Source organism: Spermophilus citellus (genome assembly GCF_964194105.1).
Source record: "Spermophilus citellus genome assembly, chromosome: 1".
NCBI lineage: Eukaryota > Metazoa > Chordata > Mammalia > Rodentia > Sciuridae > Spermophilus > Spermophilus citellus.
Window position 1 is genome coordinate 74270473 of NC_138182.1, and position 24407 is coordinate 74294879.

General features: G+C 37.2%; 1 protein-coding gene across 1 annotated transcript in view; it reads right to left on the minus strand.

Annotated features, from left to right (window-relative positions):
• Positions 1-4831: 4831 nt before the first annotated feature.
• LOC308653392 (actin-binding protein WASF3-like) overlaps positions 4832-24407 on the minus strand; it is a 79655-nt gene continuing 60079 nt past the window's right edge. Inside the window, exons 4-9 of the mRNA XM_081301973.1 lie at positions 22164-22244; positions 18105-18268; positions 12920-13095; positions 8231-8497; positions 6277-6644; positions 4832-5830 (exon numbers count right to left, since the gene is read on the minus strand). Of these exons, the coding sequence (XP_081158099.1) occupies positions 5673-5830; positions 6277-6644; positions 8231-8497; positions 12920-13095; positions 18105-18268; positions 22164-22244 (1214 nt within the window). The 3' untranslated portion in view covers positions 4832-5672. The remainder of the gene's footprint in view (positions 5831-6276; positions 6645-8230; positions 8498-12919; positions 13096-18104; positions 18269-22163; positions 22245-24407) is intronic.

The window sequence follows — 24407 nt, forward strand, 5'->3', positions numbered from 1 at the left end:
GAATATCAAAAACATTATCATTCAAAGCATCCAAATGCAAAAGAGTACATGCCACTTTTTCCTCTACATGAAAATCTAAAGCAGGCTAAATTAATCTACAGTAAAAAAATTCAGTCGGTTGTCCTGACACCGGAGATGGATAACCAGCTTCAAAAGGGTATGAAGGAGTTTGCTGAGGCCACAGTAATACTGTGCATCTCGATTTGCATTATGTAACTATGCACTGCTAACATTCACTGAATGGTATATATGAAGATGTGTTCATTTTACTCTGAAGTATGTTCTACTAAAACATATTAAATAAAAACATTAAAATCTAATATAATGATATGTACACTGAAGTGTTCAGGGGCAAACTGTAAGTTACCTTGAAATGCATAAAAAATGAGATGAATAGGGCTGGGGATATTGCTCAGTTGGTAGAGTGCTTGCCTCACATGCACAAGGTCCTGAGTTCAATCCCATGAGATGAATAGATATGAACAGATGGAAGTTTATTGAACATCCTTCTAGTAGGTTTCAATTTTTGCACAATAAAATGTTGGGTAAAGAAGAATGTTAAGTAATTCTTGAAGGCCCACTGTGAAACAGGAGGACCAGTTTGAAAATATAAGAGTTAAGAGACCGAAGAGCTTTGAGCAACTAGCAATGCAAGCAAGGGCCTTTTCCCATCTTTAATATGAGGCAGCTGGACTAGCACTAAGATGTCTTCTAAATATATGAACACAATATACCTAAGATCCTTTCTATATATGAGTATTGTCTAAAGCATCAAGATATTGAGATTAATGAAAAGTCAACAGGCTATACATAGATTCTCTGTACATTTCAGTTATGGTAGACATATTACTGTGGCAGCATTCATTGGCTTAACTAAGGGGCAGGAGAGGTTCCCACCATCTCGTTTCTGTCCCTCTTGTGGTACCTTCTTCCTCTGGGTCCTTCCATCTCACTCATATTTTAATATTTTTGCATGATCACCATACATTGTCCTTTCCTCCTTAAGGAAAGTAAATGCCATCCCTCTATTGAGAAACTCCTTTCCCTTCTCTTTGCCCCTAACTTCTGCTCATTCGTAAGTCTTAGCTTCCATTGGTCCACAGACTAGACTTCGTCCACTTTCTACCTCACTCCCAATTAGAGTACATGTAAAGTGATCGACATTATTTATTTGGCAATATGGAATGTCCTTATGATATACTTCAACTTAAGATTTTTTTATTTAACCTTATGTTGGTGCAAAAAAAATCCTCATTAAGTAGAAATCATCATCGTTCAAAATTTGTATTTGGATCTTTTCCCAGGCTAGTAATATGTAGTCCAATTCCCTCTCTTGATGCTGGCCATGGCAGTGACTGCAGCTTCTGGCCTGCCTTGCAATCACAGCAGGCAAGAACTGATAGCCTATAGTATGCTGTGTTGCTAAACTGGGACGTGCAGTAGTTTGGATGTATTAATGCATTTTCAACTTAAGACATTTTCAATTTATGATGGGTTTACTGGCATATAACCTCACTGTAAGTCAGGGAGCATTCACAATTTTGTGACTATGCTTCTCATGAGACAAGAAGCTCCACAAAGGCAGGGACTGGCCTGCTCACTCTTCCCCAGCAAGGGACCTGCAGATGATAGTAACAGCTCCCATTCACTGAGTGTGCTAGATGTCAGGCACTCTTCTGAGTGCTTTTACAGATTCATGCATTTCAACTCCTATTAGTCCCTCAAATATTTGTTGAAGCCTTTGATTTTGTTCTAGAAATGACAATTATTCAAAAACTATTTGTTAATATTGAATGCCAGGCACTGCATGCAATAAACAGAACAGAGTAAATCAGAGTTCTCTGCCTTCTTCACTGAGCTCGGTCTGATGGGCCATACACCCAAATAAAGAGAAAGTCATGTCAAATAACAAGTCCCAATACAGAGAGGATATACGAGGTATGTGGTAAAATACTCCATGTTCTTAAAATTTGCACACAATTTACCTTTTGTTTAAAAAGTAACTTGGAAATCCATCCATTATCTTATCACTTAACAAGGAGTTGCTCATTGCCTAGTTAACTGGGCACTGTGCTGGGGCTCTCAGATGCAAGACAAATAAGGATGACACAAAGCACACAGTCTGGTGGGAGGTTACACAAAGAACTAACAATATCATGTGACGTGTTAGGGCAAACATATCTACTGCTTGCATCATCAGTCCAAGGCAGTTGTTACAAAGAATTAAGTTCCAGTCTGTCTTTCCTAACAAGACAAAACATACCTACCCAATCTGGATTCTCATTACTCCCAACATGAAATTCCTTCCCCAGGTTGAGTTTCATATCATGCATGGTCCCCTAGTTTTCCTCATATGTGAAATAGAATGCCCATCTTAAAAGATTTTAAGGGGTAAACAATGAATATTCACAAGCAATGGATACTACAGGGTACTAGTCATTATTATCATCAGACCAAATGTGGCCAAGACCCTCGTTGCCCCAGCCTTTAACATCTGATCATGTTGCTTCTGTTCCCAGAATGGCTTCTTCTAACTATACTAGTGCTTCCTTGTAGTACTCACAGAATTCAATCTGGACTTACAGTCACACAAAAATTATGCAGAAATTTAAGTGGAATCATTGTAGAATGTTCTGTTATCTGATAATGAACATGCTACATAAATATCTTATACAACTTCCAACTTCCTCCTAAGAGTCAAACATACAACAGAACTTTGTAGGGTTAAAAGTGTAATTTTATTTAGATGTTACTTGTACATAATCTATAGTAAGATATACAAACAGATAAAAATTGTTTGACAGGATCTTTTTAATACCACTTTAAATTCAATTTACAACAGCATTGGTAATACTGCAAGATGACAGATACTCTGCTTCATAAAACAAAAATTACTTGCTACTCTGGCTGATACATTCCCACTAGTCTGTAATGGATTAAAATGTATCATGTATTTTAGTCCCAAATCATTACAAAAATGTTACAACCTAGCCACTTGGTGCTCATAAAAGATTTCGATGTGCTAAAAATTTACTGAAATGAAAACATTAATTTTCTAATAGGGTCCTATGTAAAGAAAATCAGAAGTGTACCAAATCTTATGGTTTGGGGCTAACAATGCAAAAATCATTTGCCTGCTGTTCAGCCACATCATGCTTGTGCAGTGACATGTGGATTCGGGCATCTTTCCAACCTGTCTGCCTGAGTCTGTGCCATGAGGAAAATGCTTATGAGATATTCAACTTAACACACATGGAGCAATACAACTGGGGAGAATTTAAAATAATCTTAAAATTATAACTATAATTTAAAATGTAAAATTTATAGAAATAAAATATACTGTTAAATGATTTTCTCCATTTGTTTTGGTAAATACTTTTTAAAAATGGAAATGGAAAATTCAAACTCTTCACTTTGTTCTTTGTAGGGAATACCATATTAGAAGATTTAAATTTAGACCAAACCAGATTTGTTGAAGATACTCTAAAATAATCTAGACTGGATTTTAGTCATTTTCCATTCTCTTATAGGTAATAGAACACAAGAGGGCAAAAGCTTTCTCACTAGTCATAAAAACAAATTAAAAATAACTTTTTTATTTAAACTACAGGAAGACAACTAGTAATTAATAGGCTCATGAATATTAATGAATAAAGTGCCACTAATTTTATTGTAGTAGGAAATAAATAGAAGAAATTCTGAAGTGAATAGTAGCTGACGGTGCTCCCTCCATCCAGAGAGGAGAATGGCCAGAAAACAAAGAAGCATTGCTAAATCCAGGTTTCTGATTATACAGAATACTCCTAACTCAACAGTAACAATGAAGGCAAACTATTACAATAAACACAAAATAAGACTAAAACTGGTAAAAGTACCAAGAGTAATGCCAACACAGTAGTCTGCATTGGAAAAAAAGAGAAATTTAGAAATTCACTAATAGTTACTAATATTAAAAAAAAAAATCATAGTGACAGCCAGGTAGGGCCTGCTCTGGAGGCACACCCCAAGCAGCTGTGCAGCAGAGAGGACTTGAATGCACAGCCAAAGGAGAGCCTTGGAAAGTGGGTATAGACACGAGACTTTGCAGTTTCAAAATCTATGTGACCAAAACCCAGTGTGCAGGCAGGCATCATACAACAACTGCCCCAAGTTAAGAGGTATCCACACAGAGACACAGGGTGATGTGGGCAGCTGGCTGATTTCCCCAGAATTCGTGAACAAAAATCATTTGTTACAACATTCTCCCATCAACTCACACATCTCAGCCGCAGCTCAAGATTCTTTCCTTTGTTGGAGCTGAGTTCCTAGCACCTGCAACCTATTGGAAGTACTGCAGATAGGCACAACTCCACAGCAAGTGAAGGACCTTAGCATATTTTTCATATCTACAACCCAAGCCTGGGACAATTATTTATTCTAAACAAGCATTTGTCCTTATCTAGAATTACAAAGTAGAAGCTGTCATTCTTGAGTCTCCCTGGTAGTATGCCTGAGCCAGGTCTATGGGATCACCATGTGGAAAGGGGAATAGGGTGAGTGGAGGTGAAAGCAAGGTGCTTTGCCACCACTAGGGATCAAATCAAGGTAATCTTGTGAGGTACATTTTTTAAAATTTAATGTGCTAACAACAATATGAAAGAAGAGAACTGTGTGCTTCTAGGACAGGGCAAAGGCCCTGCATGGGGCTAACCCCCAATCTGCCACAGCACCGTGAGAAGTAAATAGCTGTCACTATTTTTCACTTAAATGTAAGCTTTTAATATTCTGACCAAATGGAGTGGGTTGCCTTTGCACGCAGGGCCACATGTGGTAGCTCTGTCTATCTGGGGGCTATACTCCTAGATGGCTCACAGCTGTTCTGGCTGCCTGGTGCCCAAGCCATCAGGGCTAGCCAATATTTTAAGTGTGAACCCAATGTCCCTAAAAGGGAAAAGGACCTTGTGTTCATTTGCATTACAACTGAGCCGCTGAAACTTCATACAAAAATCACCAACAAGCATTTATTAAGTGAATATCCATAGGAAACCAGCCTGAAAAGGGCCCTTCCAATTTCACATTTGACAAGTGCATGAAAAGGCAATGAAATTATTCAGTAGAACATTTGAATTCACTCAGTAGCTACCAAATCAAGAAACTGAATGCAGAAACATTTGATTCTCCTGTTGTTAGACCTTTCCCTCTACAACCAACTTCTTCTGAAACACATAGTAAAAATGAAAAAAAAAAAAAAAAAAAAGGCAAAAGAGTGTCACTTACTGATTGGAAGACATCACTCTTGACACAGTCATTAATCTTGCCAAGACCTAACACCAGGCAGCTCACAGACACACAGCAAGTCTACAGAATCTTAATGATCAATAAGGGTAAAGTAAATATTTTCATGGCTAAGAGGGAAGCAAGATGCTGTTTTCAGAACAATGCAATAGTTACAGCATATCTCCTTGTGTGCAGCACGATGTGCTATATTTAGTGGCACTTAAGTATTACACAGTAAATACTGAAAAAACCCAGAAATTTTGGATGTGCAGAAGCAATATCACATTATTAATACAAAAGGTGCTAAGCTACAGGATTATAATATCACTATTTGGGTGCTGAAACCATCTGAAATCCCCAGTGAACTTCCACACACACTGTACTGGTGGTCCACCTGCCACCGTCCCTGTATGGCCTTAGTCAGACCAGTCGTTCTCGTCAAACTCAGAGTCATCATCGGAGTCGCTGTACTCTACAGCAATGCGTCTGGACAGGATTGTGGCCACGTCGTTTCCAACAGGCTCCCGCTTGGCCTCTTGCTCACGTTGCTCCTGCACCTTTTTCAGCTGAATTCCTAGAGACACGACATAGGGGTGAGAATTAAAATGTTCTGACGCTCCAAAAGGAAAGAAAACTGAACAGGGCTACTGGACTTGGTTTTTCTAAGTTTAAGGACAAAAGGTTTTAGAAATTTGAGGGGAGAAAAGAGTGTGCAAAGTCCATTTTAAGAAGATTAGTTGTGACTAAGGTGCACATGAACACCTCAATGGAAAGTTCTAGAGCCACACTGTTTCATATGCCTGCCACTAGTCTCTTCTCAATTCTTTATCATGATATGCACACCTGACAACTACAAAACAACTCCTAATATTTAAAAAAAATTCAAACAAGCATCCTTTGACTCCAAAAAATCATTTAATGTGTAGAGCTATCATTTGAAGGCAACAAGGTTGAAGTTTGCTAGAGACCTAAAGAAATCTCTCTATAAGGAACGCTGTGTATGTGGGGTGCTCCACTTACCCATCCTGATGGCAGCAAGGAGGTCACTTCGAGCATCACTTATCGGGGGCTGTGCAGGCTCAGGACGCTTTGCCTCAGCTACAGGGGGGCCATGCATTGGGGAGGATGAAAGAGAAGAGCCGGGGCCAGGAGGGCCTGGTGGGGGAGGTGGTGGACCTGGAGGCGGTGGTGCTGTGATGAGGAGCCCAGCTGAGGGCGGATAAGGAGGAGCTGCATATGTGGAACCAGCTGATGCAGGAAAGGAGGGCTGCATGGGGATCTGGAGAGGGCTGACAAAAGCAGTTTGTGCTGAAGGAATCATGGGTGGAGGTGGAGGAGGAGGTGGTCCTGAAGGGTTGTAATACTCAATTATCTGTGCCGGGAGCATCCTAATAAAGAGATGAAACAGAGTCACCAATGTAACAATAAAGGGCCATGTCCCCGAGTTCTAATATGCCTAATCAAAGAAGTTCCCCCAGACACAATGCCCCCTACCAGCCAGACTTCAGTCACTGCAGAATGCACATGCCCACTCTGTGGTTCTGTCATTTTACAGTCCTACCTTATTCATTATGATGAATGCAAGACTTATTGAAACACACACACATACACACACAAACACACAATCATTGAAGAGGAAAGCAACTTCTGTGAATACTAAAATAATGTAGTTGCTGCAGAAGAGCAATGGCATCCTTCATCCTGGGCATCTCAAAGGGCTTAGAAACTTGTCTCCTGAGGGCTGCGTGGCCAACCAGATGAGGAAAATCCTATATTCTCTAGCCCAGTTCCATGGAAGCCCTGGGACCACAGCACCCAGTAGCGTGTCAAAGGCTTTGAAAAGTTCTAAGCCAAGAAATCAGCTGATTTCTGCTCAGTCAAGGGTTTTCCCAGTCAACTGGACCACAGGCCCTCTCTGTGCCTGAAAGCAGCACTCTGGGAATCCTGGTTCCACCAGGGCACAAAAAGAATAGCCAAGTCTGTGTGGTCTCCCCTTTGAGGGCTGAGAACGTACATTTAGAAAGTGACACCAGTGCTCTGCGTAAAGAACACACATTACAGAAGCATATATTCAACTTCTCTGGGTACTGACTCTGAGGGCTAAGATAAAAACAGAGCTAAAGAAACCCTATTAAAGTCAAGGAGGGAGCTTGATTTGATGAACATGTGAAAAGGAAGATCTTTTTAAAGAGGTATTAGAATTCTAACCCAGACAGAAAAGGAGAGGGCCTGGGGTGTCGCGACCCCTTGCCCGCAAGGAAGACGCAACAACAGGAATCTTCTTTCAGCCGTTTATTCAGGCCCCTGATGTTTCTTCTTCTCTCTCTCGGACGCCCCTCCCAGCCTTAATAAAGCATCCCAAGCCCCAATGCGAAGCTGCTACGTGGAGCTTTCTCATAGGGTGTTAAAACATCACGTGCCAACTCTCCCAAATAAGGAGTTGTTTGTCACAGACCACAGCGGAGCCAGCGCCATCTTGTAATGGCGACCATAGTCCGAAGAAACGGCTCACCACACTGGGGGAAGAACAATCTAAGGGCCCAGAGGTCAAGAAAGTTTATAGAGCCAAGTGTGAGAAGTGATGTTACAGGATTCAGTCATCCGTGATAAGCATTCTCTATGGTTCACCCAGGACCTGTAGCGAAATTTGAGTATTTGAACAGTTTCACAAAACAGCATGTCATCCTTTATCAACGCCTGATTTAAAGATCCTTTCAAACACATGTAAGTATGTATGCAAAGAGAACACATATACAGGAACACAGCTGTCAACCTGGAATTTAGCTGTAATAAGGTAGGGTCAGTAGCACACCTACTTTATTTAACAGAGTAGGACACCACTGAAGTGTCTACATCCAATTAGTCTTGACTATATTCTGGTATCTAAAATATCGAGGTTAAAATTCTTCCACAATACATTAAGATTCAAATGCAAAAACAAGTAGCAACTAAAGTACAAGAAATACTGATTTACCCATAATCTGCTGGAGCCATTGGTGCAGAGGCCTGGGACCCCTCTGGGGCCTGGAGTGGTGGTGGTGGTGGCGGCTGCTGAGGTCTGTTTAGGGCCATGTGCCTCACCGAGGCAGAGGGGGGCCGGTACTCGTGTTCAGGGGCCTGGTTTGCAGCCCCATGTGATGGTGCATCACCAGCAGTGTAGGAAGGGGTGACCGGCTGGGGATGCAGAGAATGGTTGGGTGTAGCCGGATAAGAGTAATCTGTAACATCTGATGCATGGGATCTGACATTGGAGAAAAAGGAATGAAAGAAATTTAAATTGTTTAAAAAATTTCCCTTATCAGGCAGAAGCATATATATGAATAACAACATTGCCAAGGCACAGAAATCAGAAATTTATTTCTTTAACTATCAACTAGGTCTAGTCCCATGAGAGCTTCCAAGCAACAACATAATTACTATCTTAGCGGCAAGCCCCAGTGTTACATGGATTCAGATTCACAGCTTTGAAGTGAATAAGTCAGACAGACCAGCAAGCAGGAACCAGCAGAGCCTCATTTTCACAGTATTTCATGTACTTCTTTTCTAAGAGACAAGACTACAAGATGAATCTCATTTCATTTAGAAACAGCATCTCAGACAGGATTTCGGTGGCAATGAAACTGACAGTATGTAATTAGAAAATACAAAATGGCAGGTGAACTGGGTAAATATTAACAATAAGAACAGAAAGAGAAATGCAGAATGTAACAAAGTGAACCATGTTTTTCATAACAGAAGCAATTATTTAACCCAAAGAGAAAGAAGCAATGTGGTACACTATGGAAAGGCCTTCTTGCTTTCTTTGAACACATAGTCCAGTGTAAAACTCTGAAAATGGAAATCACATATTAGTGAGAAGAGTTCAGAAAAATGCCAGGTGCTGGATGCTGGCTAAGCCCCAGAAGGAGAGGATGGACTTGAATATATGGCAGCAGCTTGGCCACAGGCATTAGTAACAGTCACACACTCCTGGCCTGGGTTACTGGACACGTGTGAGTAGGGACTGCACATCCTCTCATGACACTGAAGCAGGGGGTGGCCTGAAACTGGGAATCCAAAGAAAGAAAATGACAAACCCTCTGGGCATCCTGTCCTCTTTCGTGCTCCCTGCCTGTTCCAGTTTCCTTGCGTCACTCATAAATTCAATGCCCATTTTCCTTCTCTCCCACTCTTCTTTTCTTGTTCTGACTTTTCTCACATGTACTTGCTGGTTCCTGTTAGGATTCAGCTTGTGTTTCTCTCTCTGAAGGAAACAGGCAAACACATTGGGAATGTGAAGGAAAGAGGGAAGACGATACAAGCTGAATTTCCATCTCTAGGATTTTAGACAGAAGCTTCTGCTAACTGGAATTCTGTGTGGCATAGAAAAACTTGCTAAATCAAAAAGTCTGCCCCAGCTTTCCTTCCCTAATTGCGGTATAATAATAACCAACAACTCATTTTCCTTCCTTAATTGCAGTATGAATTCTAGATTATGGTGTGCACCTGAGGATGTCTTCTGAACTCTGCAAACTTCAAGCAAATGCATTAAAAATATTTTTAATGGGAGAGGAATCTGGCCTATATTTAGACTTAGTACATTTAAAAAACATAAATACCTAAAATTCTGGGGTCATTGATGATTCATGCTAAGGAACTGTGTCAGTGCACCATTTTTTTTTTTAAAGGAAATAGTCATCCAGAAAAAAAAAATGGAGTGTAAGTGCTTCTTATGAGATGCATGGCAAGAAATTGTAAATGTTGTGGCATAATTGAAAGTGCTATTCTGGTAAAGTTGTTTTGCAATGTAGAGCCAAATGAAGCCAAGAAAAGGGGGTTAACCAGATGGACAGACATAAAAGCAGAAGAAACAAATGTTTGAAGGAGAAATGAGAGCAGAAGATTTCTACAGGGCAGGACTTCGGTGAAGAATGGCTACTGCAAGGACAAGATGAGAGGAGCAGAAGGGATTGGTCAGCTGAAGAGTGAAAGATCAGGGAACAGGGAGATGATAGTAGCCTGGAGGAATAGGAGACTAACTCAGGTGGGAAGGTGGAAGTTGGCTAGGAGCTATGATGTCAATGTGGAGGTGAGTCGGGTGGTCCTGAAGCTCTCTGATCATCAGTAACCATCTGCTGCAGAAAAGAAAACTGATGGGTGAAGACAATAAAGAAACAGGACGAAGTCAGTCCAGCATGGTGGGAAAATCCAATAAATTTCCAGGGTTTTTAAGGTACACAGGGTCAGAGCACCAATAACAGGGCCCAGAATTGAGAGAAAACAAGGATGTTACACATGGAGGTGTAATGCTTCCTGAGTACACTGAAAGAAAGGAAAGAAAGCTGGTTATCAGGAGTGCAAGCATTTCATCAATGCTCATATCTTAAATTCATACTTAGAAATAAAACATGTCTGACAATGTTCAGAGAGAGGGCAAAAACTTAAGATCAGCTTATGTGAACTAGGCTAAAGTATATCAGTTACATTAATGGCTCATACACATCATGAAACTTGATATTAAATTTTCTTCAATATCTTAATACATTGATGAGGATACAGCCATTAAAAAGTCATGTTTCTAAATAACACTTAAGACATAAAATATCATTTTTTAAAAGCTAAAAAATGGTGATTCCAATTTTGTAAAAGAAAAAAAAATATGCACCAGGACAAAAGAAGACTAAGGAGAGACACACCAAAATGGAAACAGTGCTTTTTCTGGCTGAGGAATTATGGTTATTTATAATTTTAATATCTTTTCCAAAATTTCCAGGTATAATCAGTGTATCTCATTTCATAATAAGGAAAAAGTTTAACACTCAGTAAAATAAAAATATAAAACTTTTAAAATTAATTTAAGAGATATATTCCAAGTTCAATGATGAATTATATAACTTATTTATCTCTTAGTAAATAATGTATACAAAAAGTGAGAGGCCATGGGAAATAGTATGAGACAAAACGAAATTCTGAAGAAATAAAATGAACAATTCTATTTGCTTTTTGAAAAATAAGAGAAAGAAGACTTATCTAAGCAACACAAATACAAAGTCAGATACTAAATAATTCAAATAACCATCAGCTTTGTGCCCAACAAAGAATAATCATCTTTGGAATAATCTCATCTCAGATGCTAGAATGAGTATCAATCAATCAACTGAGATTTTTAAAAAAATTCATCAGTTTTCTATTTGCATCTGTTAAAAAAGATTATATGTGGGAAAAAACAAAGTATTAATTCTTCATGAATAAATAATAACAACTATATTATTTGGGAAAAGAAAAATGCAAACTGACATCAGTGGGAGATATTAAATTCACATATTCTTCCCTACCCCAAAGAACTAGAAGCAGAACTATAGCATCATTTTAACTTTTGACAGAAATAAACACATAAATATTTAAATATAAGGCTAGAAGTCAGTGAAAGCTCCAACAATTCTCTAATATTTAATAGATGTCAGCTGTAAAAGCTACATGCCTATAGTCCCCGAAGACTTAGGAAGCTGAGGCAGGAGGATCTCAAGTTCAAAGCCAGATTCAGCAACTTAATGTGGGCTTAAGCTACTTCATTTCTCAAAATAAAATATATAAAAAAGGGCTCATCTAAATGATTTGGTACTGGGTTTAATTCCCAGGACCAAAAACAGGGGAGAGAGAGAGAAAGAGAGGGAGAGGGAGGGGGAGGGGGAGAGAAGAGGGGGACCTCAATCTTTCCTCACATCCTACCAATGAAACACAGATCTACTTCAGTAGGAATATTTACGCCACTCTATCTACCAAATAAATCTCGGCAGCAAATATTCAGTTAGCACCTTCTACATGTTAAAGTCTGCTAAGACAAGCCACAAAGATAAAAAGAAGAAGAAAAAGGACACAGATAAAACACAAGATCCAGGTTACTGCTGTTTTTTGATATATTCCTGAATCACATAAGAATTTTCTATTCAAAACTTTAAATGTTGATGACTTTGAGAGTCTATGCAAATGGAAAACTACAACTTAACAAAACCAGAAGGAAGAAATTAAGTCAGAAGGTTAAAATTGGCTAATCAGTTTTTATCATCTCTTCCAATGACTCTCTTTTGTGACAAATGTGACCTACTAATTCACACCTGAAAGAAACATTTGTTCTTAATCACTAACATTTTAAAATAAACTCCACCAGAAATTTTCTCCTGAAATTAGAATATACAAAATTAGTTATCTAAAGTAAGAAATCATTTTTTCTTCATCATTCTTCCAGAGGATTATCAAAATGCTCAAGAAGGTATTCCTGAGTCACAGCAATTACCACTTGCTGATCAGTTTTAGATAACAAGTTACCAAAGGAAATTCAAAACTCAAAGCCAAAAATAAAGGACTAAGTAATTATTAAAGTAAAATTGAAGTCATTGGCAGTTACTCCAAATTTTGAATTAATGTTAACTATCTCTAGATTAACTGAAGAGTAAGTTTAAATCAAAGAGATTTTTTTAAAAATCAGATAAAGCAACCCAATTTAAATTAATACTGCCTTAAGGTAATAATAATCAAAATATACATAAGTAAGTTTTAAGGAGAGTTCTGAAACATATTGTGTGTCATATAAACCCCAAACTGCTGGTATATTTCCAATTGTAACAAAACCAGGTAGCATACAGTGGCCCCAAGCATGGGGTAGGAGGCTGTGACACACACACACCTAGTGTCTGGGGACAGAGATCCCTCGGAAGATGCTCCATGGTGCACACTCTGAGACAACCTGTTGTCGGGTCTAAGCTCTTTGTCATATGCCATCATATTCCACTCCTGGTGCCTGTTTCTGGCTTTTCTAACCTTTTTAACCTCACAGGTGGTGCCATCTATACGCTTTTGCTCCTGACGTCCAGGAAAAGAAAGAAAGCATGCCAAGACAGAAGGGAAAGGAAAACAGCAGGTTAAATGCAGTTACAATGCATAGGAAACAAGCTTGGCGCACACACAAGAGACATTCACATTTTGATTACCCTACTGTTAGGAAAATTCTAAAGCATCATACTTGTTCCCAACAGACTCAACAGAAAGTAACTGAGACTTAGTTCTTTAATCTAAATTTAAAAAAAATGTTACTGTGCTACAACTGCTAGAGTTGCTTACTATGATTTTTGGTAAAGAATGTGCACTTCACTAGGCTGGTAGCCTGTTTTAAATGTACCACACACATAAAATACTGGCAATACCCTTCAGAAAAATCACTTCCCACAACTAAACAAGTTCGCTTAGATTGTTAACATGCAATTATCTTTCAAAGAAAACAATTCAGAATTTTCTATTCCCAATTCCTAAAAGATTAATATAGAATATTTAACACTGAAACTAGCTTAACACAAAACAAAATAAAAACTTACCTGCCCATAGAGTCATTCTTGCTCAATCCCTACCTGACAGCAAAATGTACTGAATAAACACTTAAGTCCTATGCAGGTCCTTCTTCAAGTGGCGAGGACAGTTACTCCTATGGATATATCTATGAGTTCCTGCTGCTTCCCTCATAAGATTATATGATCTTTAAGGACAAGAACTATGTGCTCTTACCTCCTATGCTTCCCTCTTAGGGACCTCAACATAATGAGTACACACTCAATAAATACTGGCTAAATGATCAAATCCATGCTTTAAGAATGAGCTTCTAGAGCTTACTGCATCCCAGGCACTGGGCCAGGCTCGACTGACACAAATGGCAAAGAAAGAAAGAACAATAAGGGTCTCTGCTCTCAAGGAGCTTGCAGTCCAGCAAGAAAGCCTACAAGATGACACAAATAAATGTATCATTATAAAATATGATAAAATATAAATGTATGTATATTTTTAAAACGTATTTTATATAAAATGCATATTACATATACATATTTTATATTTACATACTTATATTTTGATATATACAGGTATTTATATGTTTAAATATATGTACATATATCTCTAACACCTTCTAGTCTGAAAGACAGGAGGTGTCCTGCTGGGACTTAGGGATCAGATTTGCAGCATGAGTAGACATTAATTCTACAGACATCATGGGCCACTGCACAGCAAAAGAGGCCACTGAGGAGGAGTGAGAGCTCTGCATTAGGAGAAAAAAAAAGAAGCTAAACTGAAATCTCCAAAAAATGAGAAGGCAGGGGCTGACTTGAGGAGGCATTTGAAAAGACCTCTACATTGTGGAGAACAGATTAAAAAGAAATACAGGAGCATGGGTTAGAAAGCTACTAAGGTGGCTGAAGTTAGATGATGGCAGGTGGCTCAAGTTAGAGAACTGGGTTATTTTTAGTGTTATTCAAGGATCCTAAGTTCAAAGCTAGCCTCAGCAACTTAGTGAGATCCTGTCTCAAAACAAAAAGTAAAAAGGGCCAGAGGTGTGGCTCAGTGGTTGAGCACCCCTGAGTTCAGTCCCTGGGAGGGGGATGGGGGGGACCAAAAAATTTTGGCAATGTAGTGGCATAGTATATACACATGAATTTCACAGAAGATACAGAAATGGCAAAGAAGAATATGAAAAGATGTATACTATAGGTGATAGGGAATGGGCGCTCATTCAACAAAATAGTATTTGGGACTGGGGACCTGTTAGTACAAACTAGTTCTTCTGTCTTTTAAGGGTCAGGGGCAATACGATAGCATCTTTCAAATCTCAAAACTAACATTCTTTTCATTAACATCAATTTGACTTCTACAAATTTAAAGAAATACCTGCACATGGATAGTGGATTACTCACTGGAGTATTTTTAAATTAAAGCAACAATTTAGAAACTTTTTACATTTGTTAATATAGTAATGAGTCAATAACTGATAGAGCATTTATATTTCATAATACTACACAACTATTGAGAATAAAGTACATTTTTAACAATGTCAATGGTGTGTACAAATCATGTAGCACAATTTTATGTACACAGAATACTATTAAATGTGTATGCATGTATTTATATGTGCTTACAAGATTTGAAAAATGCACACCAAACTGTAAACGGTAGTTAGCTCCTCTCAGGAAAGGGAATGCCTTTATTTCCTTCAGTGCTAGTTGAGCATTTTATAGCCAGCATATATTGTCTACATATTAAAATAAAAAGTATGTGTGTGGGGGGGTTTCAATGTTATTCCAATGAGGAACCACTGTGTTAAAATAATTAATAACTATTACTCTTATTTTTTAAGAGATATATGCTGAAATATTCAGGAATTAAGTGTGTTACTTTCTTCAAATGTCTTAAATTCTACCTCAGATGCATGCAAGATGGACACACACAAACATACACATTCACACAAGAATCAACCACAAATATTAACAACACTGGCCTACAATAAAATCCTGTTTCCTACTCCAGGATACTCTTATTTCTGCCTAGCAGGTCCCTTGATTCTAAAATACACTGGCCTCATCTGCCCTCTGCCCCTCCATACTATCTATGCCTCACCCATACCCTTACTCTGCAAAGCTATCTATTCTTTAGACCTCAGCTTGAGTAACACTTCCTTACAAAGGTCTTCCTTGACACTCCTCTGCATGTATGCTGCCACCTTACTTGTCATCTCACCCACAAAACTCTGTACTTTATAATACTTGGCAGCAGTGTAACTATCTACAGATATGGTGGCCCATACTTGTAATCTCAGTAGCTCTGAAGCCTGAGGCAGGAGGATCCAAAATACAAAGCCAGACTCAGCAACTTAGTGAGACCCTCTCTCAAAACAAAAAATAAAAAGGGCTGGGGACGTGGCTTGGTGGTTAAGCACCCCTGAGTTCAATCCCTGGTATAAACAAACAAACAAATAAAACAACTTCATATTTGGCCAGGAATGGTGGTGCATGCCTGTAATCCCAACAATCTGAGAGGCTGAGACAGGAGGATCACAAGTTCAAAGACAGCTTCAACAATTTAACAAGAATCTGTCTCAAAATAAAAAAAAATTTAAAAAGGGGGCTGGGGGTGTATTAATGCCCCTCTGGGTTTAATCCCTGGTACCCTCAAAAAAAAAACAAAAACAAAAAACAAAACACTTCATATTTATTTACAGAATTTTTTAGGATTTAAAAGTATCAAAAGTAGAGGAAACTTGAAATACAGAAACAATGGATTGTTTTTATTCCCAAATTTTCTAAATTAGTTTCTTCCTTCAAGTTTGTCAAAAGAAAATAGAACATGACTTGGTGTCTAAAGTCCTGGAAATGAAGGCTACCATGCTTCATTTTCTTTTTATTCCACTGTGAAGCACTTTGGCATTGACACTGTTGAACTTCTCTCTCTGTATGAGCTCCAGGCTCATGACAGCATAAGGCCAGGGATCCTCACTGTGTTGTAAACCAGGTGTGTGACAGTCTTGTTTTCTCCATCACTGCTTACCCAGCATTTAACAAAAATGATTACATAAATGAATGAATCAGGAATTTTGATCAGAATTGTATGTGTTTGAGGAATATAAATGAGAAAAAATAACTAATGAAATGACAAATGATTTTGAAGACACAATAATCATACATAAAAGATGATTTTCCCTTCAAAATAAAAAGGTCACAAAATTAAATATTCTTCCCCAAAGAATCATTGAGAAGGTAAACTGCCTTTTAAAAGGACAGAAAGTTTTAAAAGAAGGTACTCTCAAAAGTCCTAGGGTTTTGCCCAGTTACTGTCAAAAAGTATAGGGATTGAGATAAACACATACTTGTTTCTTTTCCATTTATTCTTTGGTTGAATACTTTGAAGAACTTCAGCAGTTCTTTCAAAATTCCCAATTAAATCTTTCTAAGCCATGAGCAAAATTTATTGTAATTGAGTATTCAAATAATTCACAGCTTTTGCATCTTTTTCCAGAGTCCAGTTTCTTTACTTTCCTCCTTTTCCCCCTGCTCTCTCCCTCTGTTCTTTTGTAGTACTGGGGCTGGTACCCAAGACCTCCACATGCTAGGGAAGCACTCTACCACTGAACTACATCCTCAGCTCCATATCTTCTCTTTTTTAAAATCCTGTTTTAAAACCTCAAATTCTTCTTTCTCCAACTGAACAAATATACCTAAATGTGCCAAAACCTAAAGGCCAATCCACAGAATGCTAAATGTTTCTCCTAAATAATGCACTGTAATATTTGTCAACAAAACTGGGTGGTCACTTTTTTTAATTGATTTTTTTTAAACATAAATGACAGTGAAATGCTTTACAATTCTTATTATACATCACTTTTAAACACAGGTTACATATAAAAATATTAGCAAAATCTTGTCCTCAAAGAAGTACTCTTCTAGGTGGCTTAGTCTGAGTTCTGGGCCCCAAAGGGGTAATTTTCAAAGCAGAAGTTCCTTAACTTGAGCAAGCAGAATTATGCTTGCATGACTGCCTATAAGGCAGGTGTTTCTCAACATTCTGACTTGCAATTCTCTTGCCTATGGCTACCCACAAACAGAAGCTCATTTTCAGTAAATACCATCCCTGAACCCAGATTACACATGCTTCCCAGTCCACTACGCACATTTCACCAAGGTGTCACATTTATGACACCAAAAAAGTTAAATAGACAGAAGTACATCCTTGTATCTGATATGGAAGGCTGACTGCTTTATGAAAAATTGAGGGATCAGAAGGAGAGAAGCTATAAAACATGGTTACCAAGAAAACTGAAATTTTAGTCACTACTATTATTAAAGCAAAGCCAGTGCTGGAGAATAAATCAGTAGTTATTGAAAAATAGTATGACTGTGTTAAATTGAATTGTCAGGATCTTCTTTACCCTCTATAAAAACCTTGAGTACTAAATCAAACAACTCAACCATTTAAATAAAGCACTTAGTGATTTACTTACTTCTAAACAAGAATCCCAAATCCATAGTGATATGCAGCTTTCCCACAGTGGGATTACTTACCTTTTGACGCCGTTTCTCTTTTCTTTTGTCTTCTGTATCCTGTAGCATTTTTTCTTTCCATAGGTCAAAGAAATAGGAAGGATCAGTATAGAACTTCAGCCCATCCTTCTTATCATCTCTACGAATCAATGTATTATAAGTAAGGGGAAAAAGATTATTAGATACTTTCATATGCATGTTAATGTGAATTTAATTTTAACTCATGGCATTGTAACATTTGCAGAGGACATCTTAATGTGAATTTAATTTTAACTCATGGCATTGTAACATTTGCAGAGGACATCTTAACTATCCTATACTTTTTAATTCTCTAAATTTCCTTTTGAAAAAATGTGGAAAAATGTACAAACAGCAACTTGTTCCAGAATAACAAAAGTATTCCTGCACACTCAGAATTAAGAATAGAAAATTGCTCTGTAAAAATCAAAATGAAGCTCATGAATACTGAGTGTTAATATTTCAGTAAATATTTTGTTTATTCCAACAAGGAGGTATACGCAGGGATGAATGGACTCTTATACAGATACATTTACTTCTACTCTGAGCTTCAATATTATTAGAATAAAAACTATAAAGTGCTGTCTCTTCTTCTTAACCAGGTTGCCCAATATCTGAAATTCAATCAGCAAAGAAAATTTTCATGGGATATAACTGTAACTAGGAAAAAAAGCAATAAACTATATATTTTCAAAGCAAGTTCATTCACTTGTGGTCATTTTAGTGTCAAGTACGTCTTCAAATACTGTGGTTTTAGGAATATTTCAAAGGCCTCATAAAAAATTACTCACTTATCATGCAACCAAGAACAATGTAGCCAATATGAATCCAAAGTGTAATATAAATCAATAGGAATGTTCAAAAAAATCATGATGCAAAGTAAACTCTCTATAACACTAACATTTTTAAAAAGCATGTGGCCTGTAGACTTCCCAAGAGGAAGCAGTACATTCATACTTCATACTAATATTTCAGTAAGTCATTTAAGGTACTGAGATGCAAAATCAGTTAAATGAGTATAGACAGGAAAGAGCTTATGCCCAAGAAAAGAAAGCTAACACAGGAAGAAAAAAGGGAAAACGTCTATCCTTAAAGTTCCTGCTACGTCATCTCTTGCAGGCTTCTCGCTATAAAATGCTAAGGCCCATATTCCTACCATGGCTATTCTAGTCACTGTGTCTGAAGATCACTAACAAACCAGTGCAACTCTTTCTATATATACTTTAACCTTGGATTATTTAACATCCTTCCTTTCTTCTAGTTTCCCAATTTGTAAGCAGCTTGCATGATAGAGATTTTATTAGTAACATAATTGTGAAAAAGCAAATTTGGTTCCCTAAGACACTAAGGCCTTGAAGGAAAACTGAGGAACTTGCTAAAAAGTTAAAGATGTCTAAAATGCACATTCTTGCTTTTAAAAATGCAGTTAATACTCTAATAAAGATAGAAGCTCAATGAAGTAAACAAATGCCAATCCTGACTTAAGACTAAAAGCAGATATGTCTAATGTTTATCATCATCTAACCACTTTTCATCATGTCACAGTGACACATTTAATTCAAATGCATAATTTTATGTTTTATGTATCTCAATTATTGTTTTATGAATGAAAGGTAGATTTGGGCTGCCACTGCTAATCTTAAAACACATTATTAAAAAACCAAAGACATGCTTTATTTTCCAAAAGACTGAATTTGTACACATTATATATATTATGTACATTATAATAATATATAAAATCATTTTATGCAATTAAAATTTAAATCACTACAAATATTTAATCGTGATATTGATTAGTCAAATACATGTGGTTCACTGGATATTACTTTTATTTTTTATTTATTTTATTTCCTTTAACACAGAATTTTTAGTGAGCTTCCTTAATAATATCAGGTAGGAGAATTCTAATAAGCAAGCCCTCACACTACAGTGTTTATAGTGCGGCTGCCAGCACTAAATAAAACTGAAATTGTCCTGGAAAAACATTTATCAAATGAAAGAAGTCACAAGGGGCTGGGGTTATAGCTCAGTGGAAGAGGACTTGCCTAGCATGTGTGAGGCACTGGGTTTGATACTTAGCACCACATAAAAATAAACAAATAAAGGCATTCTGCCCATCTTAACTACAAAAAATAATTTTAAAAAAATGAAAGCAGTGACAAAAATACTAGGTGTGATGGTTTAGATATCAGGTGTCCCCCAAAAGCTCATGTGTGAAACAACGCAAGAATGTTTAGGGTTATGGGAGACATAACCTAATCGTGGATTAATCCATTGGCATGGATTAACTAGGCAGTAACTGTAGGCAAGTAGGTGACTGGAAGACGTAGGTCACTGGGAGTGTACCTTTGGGGTTTATATTTTGTCCTTGGTGAGTACAGTTCTCTCTCTTTCCTGGTTTCCATGTCCCTCCACCATGCCATTATGCCATGATGTTCTGCTTCATCTTGGGCCCAGAGCTATGCAGTTGGCTTACCATGGATTAAACCTCAGAAATCATGAGCCAAAGTAAAAGTTTCCTCCACTTAAGTTTTTTCTGTCCAGTCTTTTGGTCACAGAAATGCAAAAGTTGATCAATACACCAGGATTACCATGCTTTTATTCATATGTATCATATATTTTTAAAATTTGTGCCCTATAATCTCCAGCAAGCATACTTGTTCCATTTTTATACAAACTTCTTAGGGGGGAATCCTGCTCATCTCCCATCAGTTTATAGGGAGCGCTTACATTTGTTTTGAGAGAATCTTTTCTGTCTATGCAGGAAAAAAGGGACTCAGTTTCAACTGCCCTATCCTGATAGAGCTGTGATAAAAGGTATCTCCAAGCCTTGTTGAGCTCATAAAGGATGGAAAATGAGACTGGGGAAACTCTAATCTCTCCCTGAGGAGGGCCCTGCAGACAGGAATGTCAAGGCAGTGACACATACAAAGAACACACAGTATTCTCCAAGGGCCTTGTGGGAGCATCAGCTGGCAGCACTGACTCTAGGGCCACTGATTTCCACAATGTGTGCTGGGCAGAGGTGAAATAAGTGGCCTCCAAAGAGGAGAGTGTTGTAGTTTGAACCCAGAATGTCCCCCAGTGTCTTGTGTTTCCAATATAGCAGTATTCAGAGGTGGGGTTTTTGAGAAGTGACTGGATCATGAGGGGTCTGACCACATAGGTGGACTAATCCACTGATGGTTAAATGAACTTTTGGGAGGTGGTACCTAGTTGGAGGAAGCGGGTCATTGTGGGTGTGCCCTAAAAGGTTTTATCTTCCCCCTAGTCCCTTCCTTTCTCTCTTTGCTTCCTGGTATCCTGGTATTCCTCGGCCATGCCCATCCACCACAATCCTCTGCCTCACTTCAGGTCCAACGAAATGGAAGGCTGATCATGGACTCAAACCTCTGAAACCATGAGCCGAAATAAATCTTTTCTCCTCCAACTTGTTCTTATCAAGTATTGTGGTCACTACAACAAAAAGCTGACTAACACAGGGAACAAAGATGGACAGAGGAAGAAGCCTTTAAAATTTTTCTGTCCTTTTTCTTAGAAATTTGTTCCTTATAATGTATTTTACCATTTTAACAATAACAGAAAGTTAATTTTGTGACTCTATTTTCACCCTTAAAAACCCCTAACACTGTAGCATACATTTTTCTGAATTAATAATAAATGTCTCTGCAGTGCTAAAGCACTGAGACAGATATTTTGCTGCATTATAAATAAACTGTGCTGCTCCTTTTGAACTGGCTTTGAACATAAGTAAACACAAGATAATCACACATAAAGCCATTATATAAAATGCCCACCTCTACTTAAAAGATTCAAGTCTAAGAGTTAAAATCAGAGTTCAAACTTCTCCTGGTAAGTGATATGTATCCTGAAATACCAGAACTTTAGTAATCCAGCACCAGGGACTAATTTCAACAGCATTATTGTTTTCAAAGTTTGAAAGAATTCTTTTAACCCAAATGAGATATCCAGGATACATCCAGTACATAAGTGTGTTTCCAACACTGTCTAACTCTCCATCCACAATGACTAAAAACACTTTGAGGATGTGGGAAGCCATACCTGTAAGGTGTGAAACCACCTGCTGATCTTGAACTGTAGAACTTTTGAAAGCTTTTTTCATGTTGATGTCCTGTAGTGACACTGTTTAGAGAAAAGTCCCCCAAATTAAATTATATACGGAGATATATATATATATATAATATAATATATATATATAAAATTATATAGAATTTTTAACCATTTAGGAATAAGTATCAATTGACCCACTATAGTAAACATCTCCTGTAATAACCAAATGATGGGTTTTTAAATTGTTCATTTAAAACCATGCTTAAAGAAAATGACCATCCCTCCTCGCTTAGAGGTAACAGTTTTCTCTAAAATATGGTCAAATTATGGCTTTTCTTCCTCTGTAGAGATCAAATTTTTCACTGGACCTAAGTAGTAGAGCTTCAGATTCTTTAAACAGTCTTTCTCAGAAACCACATGGGAATATAGTTATGAGTATAAAAGGCATGTAAATACATAGATTTCAGCATCCTAGGGGAAAACCTCAGTTAATAATAGTTTAAGTATAATACCTTATACTTGTGCAAAAATCGCACAAGTGTAAATAATACATTAAGCTTTTACAACACTGACATTAAGGAAAGACAACAAAAGTTTCTTAACATAAAGTCCTAGAAACTGAGTAGCTTGACTTATGAAACAAAACTATACAAAGGAGCCAAAATATCAGTGCTAGATATATTTCTTTCTTGTGTCTGTACAGCATTTACATTTTATTTGTTCACTCATCTGACCTTGATATAAACTTTTTGTGGAGAGTACACTGGTCCTATTAACCCACCAGCTTGGCCACTGAAACTAATTCAGGTTGTTATGTGACACTTACAACATCTTCCAGCCTTCACCCCCCCCCCAGAAAAAAAAAAAAGGTGAGCTATATTTCCTATATTTCAGTCAAATATCTCTTCCACTCTCATATCCATATCAAGGAAAATAATAAGGTAAAATCCTAATTGAAAAGGGATTGTAAAGACATGACACATACACATACTATAAAATGTCATAAAATTTCATCTAGAGATTAACCTTTTCCAGCATAATGTTTATCATAATCATTTCAATTCAAAAAGCCAACATAAAAACCTAATAAAGTTGAATATGAGAAATCACCTGTGCTGGGCTGGAGCTCAGTGGTAGAATACTGCCTGGCATGTGTTAGGCACTGGGTTCAATCCTCAGCACCACATAAAGATTAATAAATGAAATAAAGGTATTGTGTCCGTCTAAAGCTAAATTAAAAAAAAACAATCACCTGTGCTATCAATTTTAAAACTGAATAATTGATTTAAGATGTTATGAATTCCTTATCTCAACTGACAAAATTGCCATTTAAATTTTTATTTTTTAAAATATTTTTTATTAGTTGTTGATAGACCTTTATTTTATTTACTTATTTATATGAGGTGCTGAGAATCAAACCCAGTGCCTCACACATGCTAGGCAAGCACTCTACCACTTAGCCATAACCCCAGCCCTAAATTTTTATTTTTAACTAGAAAATAAAATTCAAAAATCTGATTTAAAAGAGCATGTTTTTAGCTTCCTATTGTTGGAAAAGTCAGAACATTCATAATGGATATTGATACTAATTTAATTTTACCTTTGAGCACGAACAAATATACTTTTTAAAATAATGAGGGATAAATTTCACAAATAAACTATGTTTTTTTAATTTACAGCTTATTTTTATTGATACTACTATAAATACAAAAATCAAATGCTGGGATCATTTTAAAACAGTGAGAGAAATTCTAAAATAATTTAGAAATTCTAAAATTATTTCATAACTTGAATGTTTTTCTCAAAGCAAATATGAATGGTGTATCTTGCAATTTTTTAGCAAATTTATTCCAGTCTAATCTCAGTCTTTCATTCAAAAAATACTGAAAATGAAATTTTTAAAATGGAATTACTGATGGTCTAAATTTTATTGCAACTGCCACAATTTTAGGAAATATAATCAAAATGATTTTCAGTTAACTTACATAGTGTTTGGTTAATGTTATTTTAAAACCTGAGCTTAAAGGCCTTTGGTAACTGCTATTTCTGAGATTAATAACATTTTTTAAATTGGCAGAATCACCAAGATTATCCATAAGCATCAACCCTAACAATTAGGCTAAAGGTTTTGCTCTTTGGCATGATACACCTATGACCCTCCCTCTTGGTTGGACTATCTCTTTGGATGGTTCTGTTTTAGGCAAGAATGTATTTTCAAAATAACTACCATTAACC